At 41.9% G+C, this 12,093-nt stretch overlaps 1 protein-coding gene across 1 annotated transcript; it reads left to right on the forward strand.

Moving 5' to 3' along the window:
- Positions 1-739: 739 nt before the first annotated feature.
- LOC116183432 (transforming growth factor beta activator LRRC32-like) lies at positions 740-11,758 on the forward strand. Its single transcript, XM_031504415.2, has 3 exons — positions 740-1,137; positions 4,490-4,580; positions 9,630-11,758. The coding sequence occupies exons 2-3, from the start codon at positions 4,494-4,496 to the stop codon at positions 11,568-11,570; spliced, it is 2,028 nt and encodes a 675-aa protein (XP_031360275.2). The 5' UTR covers positions 740-1,137; positions 4,490-4,493; the 3' UTR covers positions 11,571-11,758.
- The last annotated feature ends 335 nt before the right edge of the window (positions 11,759-12,093 follow it).

Raw genomic sequence — 12,093 nt, forward strand, 5'->3', positions numbered from 1 at the left:
TTTATACCTCTCATTTCAGGGTGCATTACCAAGCAAACTTAGAGCCCAGCTCCTTGGCATAGTATTTCAGCCATGGGAAAACTGTATTGTGGCAGTTCAGATTTGTATGTCTGGGAGAAAACAGCAGGGAAATCTATGTAGAGGAGGGTTTTCCTGAAGCAAGACTTAATTAGCAAAAGGAAATGAAAAGGAAAAGGAAACCAGCTGCTCTGGCTCTAGAGGGCAGCACGAAATAATAAATAAAAAGCTGAACTTTGCCAATTTGAAATCATCTTCTGCATGACAAAAGAACCCCTTTGCAGTGGGAATTCTTCCTACTGGATCCAGTATATTCAGCACTGTGTAATTTTTTACAGCCAAAAATTCAGCAGCACAACCGAAAATGCCTTTCATGGAGGCCTTTAGCCCTAATTCCTGCCTCATGCCATGGAAATCCATCCAAGGTGTTGTAGCCAACAATGGACCCCCCTCCTGCCAGCAGACTGCAGTCACACTGTCATTAGTAGGATGACTGCAAAGAGAAAAGTTATTTCTTCCAGAACAGGTTTCCAGATTTTGGGGTTTATAATTATCAGCCATGAATTTTAAATGTTTAATCCGCAAGCACTGTGTCCTTAAAGATACAGAGAGACATTTAGGTGCAGGAGGCTACAACCCTCCAGGAATGTAACTTGTAGACACATCCAAAATAAACACACTGTCATGCCCCACGCACACAGCCAAACAATGGCATCACTGATAAGTTACTTATTCTCCAGAGAAATCCTGACAGTTCCTCTGGCAAAAATCCCCCTGTCTCTCAATGCCTGCCCCAAGAAAGGGCTCCAGGATGTCACACAGAAGCTGACTCCGTCCAGAGCACAGCGGTGGCTGGGACCCAGCAAGAGCCCAGGGAGGAGTGGAGAGGAAGACAAGCAACATAATTTAAAGCAGACACTGTCCCAAATAAGGTTATTTCCCTGAAAATGCCCTTCATTCTGAAGCTATGCGTGAACTTTTAGGTGTCCTGAATGGGTGAACATGAATCTGAAGAATAATTGCATCGATACCAGGACTGAATCGATTTTGAAGAGCTGGACATGCTTTTTAAAGAGATGATAAGCAGTGTTTGGGGATGTGAGAGACCCTTGAAACAAGGTAAATGGGAAATAGTCACTTTTTTTACCCTTGGAGGCTCTAACTTAACAGGAAAGAGTCTTGTATGGGAAAGGATAAGACCCTGGGGGGTGTGATTTTTGTTCCGTGTGTTCGCTTGTATTTAAATTTCCTTGGCACAGGACAGCATTCCCGTTAATTGTCTAAGCAATAACAAAAATTATGTTTGGGAGAGATCTGGAAAGTGCTGCTTTTATTAGCTGCAAACATCTGTGAAGTAATTTCAGAATTAATGTTGTGATAGAGAGGGAGGCAAACATTGGTCTGAAGTGGACACTGGGAATAAATTGTTATTATTCCATGGTTTGAAATGTGTATGGTCTTCTCTGACTTCCCTGCTTTTCCTACTTTTTAACTGGGTATGCTGATATGGTTAGGATATGCTTTTTCTATAATTATTTGACTGACTTATTAATATGCCTTGGGGATGATATTGACTTAAACCAGCTGTATTTTTCAGCTGGGGTTGGCACTGTGTGATTTTGAAGTGCTGTGGTGGAAAGCTGTGGATTTAAGTAGGGTTCAGAGCTCAATCCTGCTCTGAGCTATGCTGGGGTTTCCATCACAGCTTCCAGTGGGAGCAAACTGGCACTGACCATGAAGCTGCTTCAGCTCTGGGAAAACCTCAAAGCAATAAAAGCTCCTTTCAGTTGAGTTATTGCTACTGCTGCCCCCAAACTGTTTTTGTAAGCTGTGGATGGAGAGATCAATGCCAACAGGAAGGGTTTAGTGCCAGTAGATGTCCTTTCACATACCAAGGGAATGGTGGTCCTGTAACCCTGAGCTTGGCACTGGGAGAGCGTGGGGGATTGCTGAGACCTGCTCAGAGGGTAGAAAAGAGGGGGATGCACTGATGTGTCACACACTAGAGGTTGCTGAGAATATTCAGAGAAAAGCTACTCAGGAAAAGCTTCTCAGGTGGACAGCTGAACTAAAATCTACCCTAGGAAAGGAATCTCCTTGAGCAAGGAGGTTGGGCTGTACCATGACAGGTCAGGAGGAAGTAGCTTCAGGTTGTGCCAGGGGAGGTTCAGTTTGGATATTAGGAAAAATTTCTTCACCACAATGGTTGTTAAGCACTGGCACAGGCTGCCCAGGGCAGTGGTGGAGACCCCATCCAGGTAGGGATTTAACAGATGTGTGGATGTGGCACTTGGGAATATGGGATAGTGGTGGCCTTGGCAGTGCTGGGAGAACAGTTGGAGTTGATGGTCTTAGAGGGCTTTTCCAAATTAAATGGTTCTGTGAGGACAGAGTCTGTGTTGTCTTATGCTTGAAGAGGCCATCACATCCTTGATGAACTTCAGTATGTGACAGCCATCTTAGAAACACCTTGAGGGACAGCATTCTTCCTTATTACAGATTTGTCTTACTCAGCAAGCCATTATATCATATTTTTTTGTGTTCAAATGCATCAATTTCCCAGTTGCTTTATAAACCTAAAAATTAGGTTAAGTATGTTAAGACTCTGGATTGTGTCAGGTTTGTTATTTAAAAGGCAAAGAGACCTTTTGTTGCTCTGACAGTGTGACAAGGGAAGACATTGCAGAGCACTTGGGCCACATGCTGTTCCTCAGGGTGGTGCCCTGTTGTGGCTAATATCCTCAGCTTAATTCATGTTGTCTGAATAGAAAAGATTTCCCTGTGAGGGCTTGGAGAAAAACCTTGTAGTCATTGGTATGTTAATCTTCTGTCACCACCTCAGAAAACTAATACTCAAATTATGAAAATATATTTATCCTCCTTAAAGAGGGTCCCAGCTGCTCTAAGCATGGGGAATGAAGATCAGAGGGGGAAAACAGAACCATTATAGATGGTGATATTGGCAATTCCTCCTTCCATCAGATGATTTCAGCATATTTTGCAAACATTGATTCAATGGTAGAGAATTTACATCCTTGGTTTGGTTTTAACAGAGAGGAACACACTTCTGATCCCATTACTGAGACCCATTCTTTCACCTTGGGGTCACAGGTCATCATCCATCACTGGGATTTTCTTATGAAATGGAAGGAATACGTAAGCTGTACACTGAGTAGCTGTGGTCTAATCCTACACAGTTTCTCTATTCCTAGAACACAGCTCTGTTCTCTGGTTCAGGAGGGTAGAAACAGGCAGATTCCCATCAGGAACTTGTTGGCATTGCTGTTCAGTGACTGTCAGTGCTGACTGTAAGGGGCCACCAGCTGCACCCATCAAAGTGACTAAGCAGAGGGATCTCCATCAGCTGAGAGTGATCCGATCTCTTTCGTTTCCACCTATTCAATGCTCTGGGTGGAAGCCACTGAGCAACTATATTGATGCCAGTGGCTTGTGCATGGGATTGGGGTTGCATCTGGAGCTGTTTGAAGCAGGAATGCTTGCCTTTGACTTTGGTTGTTTTTTCCCATTGTCCAGTGACAGGCCTCCCAGAGGTGTTTGCTTCTTTTGCAGTTCTGTGCTCTTTTATGGAGTGCTTTCCAAACAGTTAAACCCTCATGAATGCTCTGTTTCACACAAATCCATTCTATTTAAATCTGTCTCTTTGTAAGGCTGATGATCTGTCCTTGTCCATGGCAGGGGATTGCACAAGATGGCTTTTAAAGGTCCCTTCCATCCCAAGTCTGAGAGAGTTCAAGAAGCATTTGGACAACACTCTTGGACACAGGATCTGACTCTTGGGGATGGTGCTGTACAGGACCAGGGATTGGACCCAATTATTTTTGTGGGTTCCTTCCAATTTTACATATTTTGTGATTCTGTGGAATATATGGTTCTGTGATCTCCTGTCAAATGTATTTATAAGCCTGTCCATACCTGGAGTGTGTAAAATGAAAAATCTCAGTCCACTCCTTAAGCTGTTTGCATTAACTCAACAAGGGTACACATGTAAAAGCTCTTTGATGTTCTGGGATAAGAGGAGTAGAAAATGTTGTGGATGGAAATGAAAACTGTTCCCACTTCTGGTTGTTACTGAGTGGCACCTCTTGACTTTGCTCAGGACATGGTGCCCAAAACTTAAGCCCAGTTGAAAGCACCGGTGCTGTGTCTATGGGGAGTGTGAAGATAACTCAGTCTTCAGTAGTTTTCTTTCTCCATTATGCCAGACACCCTGCCCAGTTTGAACATGTGGACTTTGTTGATTGTCCTGGATACCATTTAGGCAGCAGCTGAAATCACACTGGGGAAAACCCATTCAATGTCTTGGACCTTCTGTTCAAATTCTCAGAGGTGGCTTAATTTATTGCACTGCTTGTGTCCTTCTCCATGTTAGATGATGACCTGGTGCCAGCTTTTGCATGTGTTGACCACTGTGTCCCATATGAAATCTAACTGTAATTATTTTTACCCACAGAGCCATGAAACTGTACATCATCTTCTTCCTGGCAGTGGTGAATAAACAAACCTCTAGCTACCAACCCCCTGAGGGGACATCCTGTGAAATGGTAAGGCTGTCTCTCTACTTAGGTCCCTTGAGATCTTGAATGAGGTTGGGACCCCCTTGTTACAGGCACTGCACAAGCAACTACAGTCTCTGAGAAGGGAAACCCCCAGGACCAGGCTTCTGGATGGCAGAGGTGGGATTTTCAGGTTTAGGGGATGCTTAGCAGCCTGTCATCAGGCCGTGTCCTTGTAGTGACAGCACGAGGAGGGGCAGGCACAGAAGGGTCATTATCTCAGCTTTTTTCCTAAGGAGAAGCTGGTTAAAAGAAATTTGACTTGATTTCCCTAAGATTGTACAGGGTTTCTGTAGCTAAGACAGAGAAAGAACTTAGACTTAAAATCAACTTACTTATATCAGTTGTTCTTTGTACTTGCAGTAAAACATCTTCTGTGAAATACTTCTATACCAGCTCTTTTGTAATAACAAGTACACTGACCTCCTCTGCCCTGACCCAGCATTTCTTCCAGGGAAGTTGTACCTGGCTTCTGCTGGAGTGAAGAGGAATGATAAAGACTCTTGCTCCACTACAAAATCTGCTCCTTGAAGTTTTGCAAGCACCTGGTACAATATTACAAATGTTATTTGCAACTGAACTTTTTCCCTTCCCTCTCCAAGTGCTTCTGACTGTACCAGGATGTTTAAAAATACTTTTTTCCCCCCCTTGAACATTGAAGCTGTTCAGCGCAAATCCTCAAGAATTTCCAAAATAGGGAAAAATAATTTGCTAGCTGTACACATCTCCCTTGTGGGACTCATTCCATTCCTGCCCACCCTGCCATATTGCTGCACTTCCTGAATTCCAGAGAAGTTAAGACCTAGTGTATATATAAAAAGATCTTGGGAAGGTGACTGGGTAGCTCAGCTCCTTGGCTGGAGAGGGAACACTGATGCAGCCACTGTAAACAGGACAGCCTGGGTCCCATGTCACAGAATCACAGAATAATGAGGTTGGAAGGGACCTTCAAGATCATCAAGTCCAGGCCCCTAACACCTCAACTAAACCATGGCACCAAGTGCCATATCCAGTCTTTTTTAAACACATCCAGGGATGGTGACTCCACCACCTCCCCGGGCAGGCCATTCCAATATTTTATCACTCTTTCTGTGAAAAACTTCTTCCTAATATCCAACTTATATTTCTTCTGATGCTGCTTGAGACTGTGTCCTCTGGTTCTGTCAGTTGTTTCCTGAAGAAAGAGACCAACCCCACCTGGCTACAATCACCTTTCAGGAAGTTGCAGAGTGATAAGGTCACCTCTGAGTCTCCTTTTCTCCAGGCTAAACAGCCCCAGCTCCCTGGTCACATGAAGGGAGCCATACAATATTCCAAGCAGTTTCATCCTGTTTCTTGATGGGTCACAGGCTGATTGCTCAGAAGTAAACACATGCTTGCTTGCACCACTTAATGAAGCTGCTTTCATTAAGCCAACAACACAACTATTCTGGGATAAAATGAGCCCTGACAGAAAACACATTGCAGTCAGGGCTGAGGATGCTCATGTGATGTAAATCAACAGCTCAGCACTGCTAATGTCCATACTGATTGCCTTCCTTCACTGGCATTTGGTGGCATGTGGATCTAAACACAGCTCAAAGAAAGAAGGAGCTACTGGATTGGCTGTCATTGACAGTCCTGCACTGCATCACAGCCTCAATTTATGTGGCACTTTCCCTGTGGTGACACCTTTAGAATAGCAAAGGCTCAGAAGTGGAAACTTTAATCTCAAATCTCATGGAGTAGGCAGGAGTCAGAAACCTGTGCCGCTTTCTGAGTCACCACTGATGGTTCTGTTGCTGAACTAAACTCTCCTAGAAGAAGTTTTAGGAAGTAAGCAGTCCCTACCAGACCCCTGACCTGGGGGTGAACTGCACTGATTATGCCAGTTACAACACATCTATCACTTTGTGAGACAACAAGGAACACATCAAATGCCAGGATGTTCTTAACTCACATTATTTTCCAAGAATAGGCAAAGCTTCAACTGTATCATATTTTACCTCCCAAAGAAATATGATTTTGCTAATTCCTGTTCATTGGCAAAGGAGGAGATTTCAAATAATTCATAGAAGGGAAGGGATTTTAGGAAATTCTATTTTACCTTACTTAGAGGTGATGCAAGGACAGATGCATAACCAGATGTCATAGGTCAGCTGATGTGTGGTACCTGGGCAAAATGCTGAGGTTTGATTTTGTAGCTAAGCCTCTACCTGAGCAGATCTTCTAAGAATGGTCAGGGACACCATACAAGTCCAGGTCAGTGCCAAGAGGCTCCAGCCCAGATTCTTGGTTCAAATGTTCATGAACTGATAAAGGAGATCTCACGGTTAGGCTTGAGTCTAACTCCTTTTTGTAGGGCTCTTACTGAGGTGGTTGACAACTTCCACCCAGTGCTGAGCGGTGAAGAACTGGAGTCAGAAACCAAATGATGCCCAGCTTTTGAACTGTTGGGTAATTTTTTTTTTTTTTTTTTTTGCCAGCATCTTAATGAGACCAAGTGGTCCTCACCCTCCAGTACTTCTTGATACTAGACTTGAAACAAACTGATGTCAGCACTGGCAGAGGTCATTAAGTCAGAACTTGAGGCTGACAAAATCCTCTTTTCCAGTCTCAGGCTACCAACCCATTGGATTAAGGGGGGAGAAGCAAGGAGATAAACCAAACAGATGCTGTTTGCTCCATCCCACAGAGACATGCTTCATCTTTTCCTACTGCTAATGAGAAGGAAATTCATGCCATTTGAGCCTTGGGGGAGAAAATACGGTGCAAAAGAGAAGATAAGAAATTTAGTGAGGATCAAAATAGTCAGTGAAAAGGAAGGAGAGTTTAAAAAGAAAAATGAGAGGGGAAATGTTATATGAAATGGCATACAGTGTGAGGTGTAGATTTTATTAGTCTTTTTTATCACTGGGAGGGTTCAATGGATGCAGATTAAAACCCAAATCATGCAAGATACATGGTGAACAGTGGCTGACCTCTCCCTCATCAACATCAATGAAAAGCAGATTGTTGGCATTGGCAGGAGTTGCATCAGGACTTTAGTAAGATTCTAGCTGCCCAGGGGGAATGGAGGGTGCTCAGCACCTGCTGGGATCTGGCTGAAAGTGTGAGAAGAAATCTGACATCTGCATTAGGATGCAAAGCAGTTTCTGCTTTTTCACTCTGGATTTTTGTATCCTCCTGGCTTTTTCCTCTTCCACAAATAAGTAAGAACAGGTTTCTACCCTCCTCCTGGCTTTTTCCTCTTCCACAAATAAGTAAGAACAGGTTTCTACCCTCCTCCTGGCCTTTTCCACAAATAAGTAAGAAGAGGTTTCCTACCCTCCTTTTCATGCCTCAGAAATAAGGACAATTCTGGGTATAATTTAACTCAAAATGAGGAATTGTACAGTGACTTTGCAGGAAAAATATTTTCATGGAGAAGTCAGAAAATTTTTTTTTTTTTAATTTCTATTTTTTTTTTTTTTTGCTGAAGGAGATTTGAGTGAGTTGGAGGGAAAAGAGGAAGGGATTTAAGTTTTAATGGTCAATTTACGTGGGATCATTGGGGAAAATGAGTCATGGGAATCACTGTGGAGCAGCTTGTGTACATCTAAAATTTGAATGACCACTTGAACTTCCTTGGCACATTCTTGTGTGGTCTCCAGAACTAAGATGATGCAAAAGAGATTCACAAAATACTGACTACTGCCCCACTTCTGCTAAACAGATCTGCCACTTCATTCACCTCAAAGGTCCTATAAAACAAATGAGATTTAATATCTTTGACTTTTTATATTTGCTTGATTTCTGAAAAGCTTTGTGTCATGGAATCTGGATTCTGCTTCTTCTTAGAAGTTAAGATTCAATGGGCTTTTCTTTCTTTCTCCCTTGCCTTGCCTTGCCTTGCCTTGCCTTGCCTTGCCTTGCCTTGCCTTGCCTTGCCTTCCCTCCCTCTCCCCCTCCCCTCCCCTCCCCTTTCCCCAGACACACAAATACATTAATAACAAGACTTTTTCTCCAGTAAATTAAATACTGCCTAAGCCTTTCACATTCCATTTCCTCCTGCTGTTGTATGTTCTTCTTAACAACAAAATAGAACTTGACTGTTATGTAAGGATGGTTGTTTCCATCATGTAATATGGTTCATGTTTCCAGTGTTCCTTATGAACACACACATAAATTTTTCTCTGGACACAGAACACAGTCCTAGCTACAATTAAACACAGATGCATCCAGAAGATGGATTTGACTTTGATGCTTGTTTTTTTGGTTTGGGTTTTTTTTTTTCCCCTCTACCCTTCTGTTGAGAATTGGCCTGAAAAGGCCTGACCCTAACTGCACATCACATCTTTTTCCTCTCAAAAACTGAATTGACATAATTTGTATTTTCAGTGTTGTATCACAGTGTCTCATGTGGGTGGTTTCATAAGGTGTGCTCCCCATGCAAGTAGAAGGGAACTGGTGCCTTAGGAAAAGGATAAATATGGAAGATAAAAGTGGAATGAGTTTGGAGATTGGTGTCAGACATATTTGGTTAAAGGCGTATTTGAACATGTGATTCTGAAGGAGAGACAGGGTTTGTGCTATAGGCTCCTTATAGGTTTTTATACCTCCTTGCTCTGGAGCCCATGTTTCCAACTGAGTGAAACTCTTCCAAGTACTGCTCACTACTACTACAAGTACAGTCTGCAAAATCTAATACAGTGATGAAAGTGAGAAAATTAAACCTCAGCACAAAAAATGAGGAAATCTTGCTTGATTGCAGAGAAACTTGGGACTGTTCAAATGAGGAGTCCAGGAGAAAGGTACAAAAAGAACTTTTAGTAGCTATCACATGCAGATTAAACGCTACTCTTTGAAGTCAGAAATCTCTTTAAAATGAAATGAGTGCTGTTAGCTGCAAAGAAGCTAATTGGGATTGCTGCTCTTGCTGTCTGAATGCTCAGAAAAAATTATCAGTATTTCAGAAGCAGCATCTGCCTGGATGCTGAATGTTATTTTTCTTACATTTAATGCAAAGACATTTTTCCTCTGTCATGTGACAATTCCTCTTCTCTCTTTTTCTGGCAGGTAAACTCTCAGGCATTTTGCCACAACAAAAATCTCCACCAAATCCCTCGTGAGCTCTATCCAAATGTAAACAAAATAGATCTGTCGGGAAATCTGATTCAAAGCATTTCTGAAATGTCATCATCATTTTACACTTCCCTTCAGTGCCTGGATTTAAGCTCTAACCAGATAAGTTTCATCAAGCCTGGAGTCTTCGCACACATGAAGAGTTTGCTGGAAATAAATTTAGCCAACAATCACTTGCATGAGCTTGCTCAAAATGGCACAGAGGGGATTGGGCTCCTACCCAAGGTGGAAGTACTGGACTTGTCCCACAACAATCTGTACAATGGGATGGCTGAGTATTTCATTAGAGAAGCTCCAGCACTGCAGTATCTGTCCTTGGCAGACAACAGTATTATAATGATATCACAAAAGATGTTTGAGGGATCTCCCAATCTTGTAGAGATAGATCTTCAGAGCAACATCATCATGGAAATAGAAGAAGGTGCTTTTGAGACCCTAGTGAGCCTGTCCAAACTCAATCTCTCAAAGAATTCAATTACTTGCATCTCTGATTTTAACCTCAGGCAGCTGGAGATACTTGACCTTAGCAGGAACAGCATTGAGACCTTCCACACCGCAAAATCAGATGATGAATATAGCTTAAGGTGTTTGGATCTGAGTGAAAACAAACTGTTTCATTTCCCAGTGTTCCCTCAGGTAAATAAGCTGGTAACTCTGAATTTATCAAAGAATTTAATCCAGCTCACTGATGAATCCCCTCGCAATAAAATGGACTATGTGAAAAATGAATGGCTAAATGCTTCTTTCCATATTTTTGATCAGAAGCAAAGTAGAAACAAAAGTTCTCTTTATTTATCCCAGCTTGTATATTTAGACTTAAGTTATAATGAAATCAAATCCATTCCAGAGGAGTTCTTTGAATCAATGTTGTCCCTTCACACCCTTAATCTCAGTAAAAACTGTCTTCAGGCATTTGCAGTAAGTTATGACAGTGCATTGATCTCTTTAACTGTCCTTGACTTGAGCTACAATGCTTTGCAGAACCTTCTCCTTGATGCTGGTGCACTGTCAAATTTGAAGGAGCTCTATATTCAAAACAATTATCTTCAAACACTGCAGTTTGACATCTTCTCCAATCTTCCTAGCCTTAGACTGCTTAATCTACAAAGCAATAATATCAGCCTTTGCAGCATGTACTCAGGATTAGCTAAGCAAAGACTTGCTGGAGAGGAAAGTGGTTGTGTATCATTTATCAATTCTCCTACTCTTCAGTACTTGTTCCTAGCTGACAACATGCTGAACATCCTACCAGCATACAGCTTCTACAAGACTTCTCTGGTTGTCTTGGACCTCTCCATGAACCCTGGACTGAAAATAGAACTTAAAGCATTATCAGGTCTGGAAAAGTCTCTGGAATGTTTGTATTTATATGGTAATAGGCTGATAGATTTAAATATTGACTTGCCTTGTTTTAGACACCTTAAACATTTAAACCTCTCTGAAAATCAGCTGAACTGGCTGCCTAAGTGGAGTAGTGACTCTCCACTAGAAGTTCTGGACCTACGGAACAACAGGTTCAGTACATTACAGAACAGCAATATTTTAGCATTAGAAAATTCACTTAAAAAATTGTATCTCACCGGGAACCCACTCAGCTGCTGTGGAAACATCTGGCTTTCATCCATGATCCAGAACAAAAATGTCCAGATCCCCAACGTGGAGCATTTAACATGCCAGCACACTCAGAATTTTGGGTACCAGGACAAAATGCACATCAGGAACATTAGACCAGAAGACTGTGAAAAAGAGGATCTGAAGAAAATCAACTTCCTTATTATATTAACATTTGTGTTGGTTTTATCTGTGGTCATCATTGGTGTGGGTTCATTTTTTTGCTTCCGCAGGCAAAACTTTAGCCATCAGTTTAAAGCATAGTAACACAAAATGTCTTGAAAACTGAAGAAATCAGGTGCTACACTGACAGTGTGTAGAAATAAAGGGTAAAATTCTCATCTTTGATTTTCAGCTATGGATTTTAAGTGCTTTTGAAGTGCCCTGAATTACACCACTGGTGTGGGTTGCAGGGATTTGAAGGAGAATTTGCCATGCTTTGCAGATCCATAGTTTAACTCAAAGAGGAGAAATTTGGACCTTGTGTGCAATACGTATTTAACTGAGTTTAATGTGAAGAAAGTAATCTCTGGGTGAAGGTTTAAAAAAAAAAAAACCTGGAGCATGAATTTCAAGCAGCTAACATTGAACTGAAATGTTTTTATTTCTAAGAAAAACTGTTGGAAAATCACTGCATATGATTCCATTTCAATGCAGAAGAATAGTATATCTATTTTTAAAAGCCACAGGAGGTTAGACTGCAAAAAAGTATTTTCAAGATACCAGTGTGAAATAATGCATAGGGAACACAGCCCTGGGCCATTATTCAGATCTGTCTTTCTACTGT

The sequence above is a fragment of the Lonchura striata genome, chromosome 2 (assembly GCF_046129695.1).
Source record: "Lonchura striata isolate bLonStr1 chromosome 2, bLonStr1.mat, whole genome shotgun sequence".
Taxonomy (NCBI): domain Eukaryota; kingdom Metazoa; phylum Chordata; class Aves; order Passeriformes; family Estrildidae; genus Lonchura; species Lonchura striata.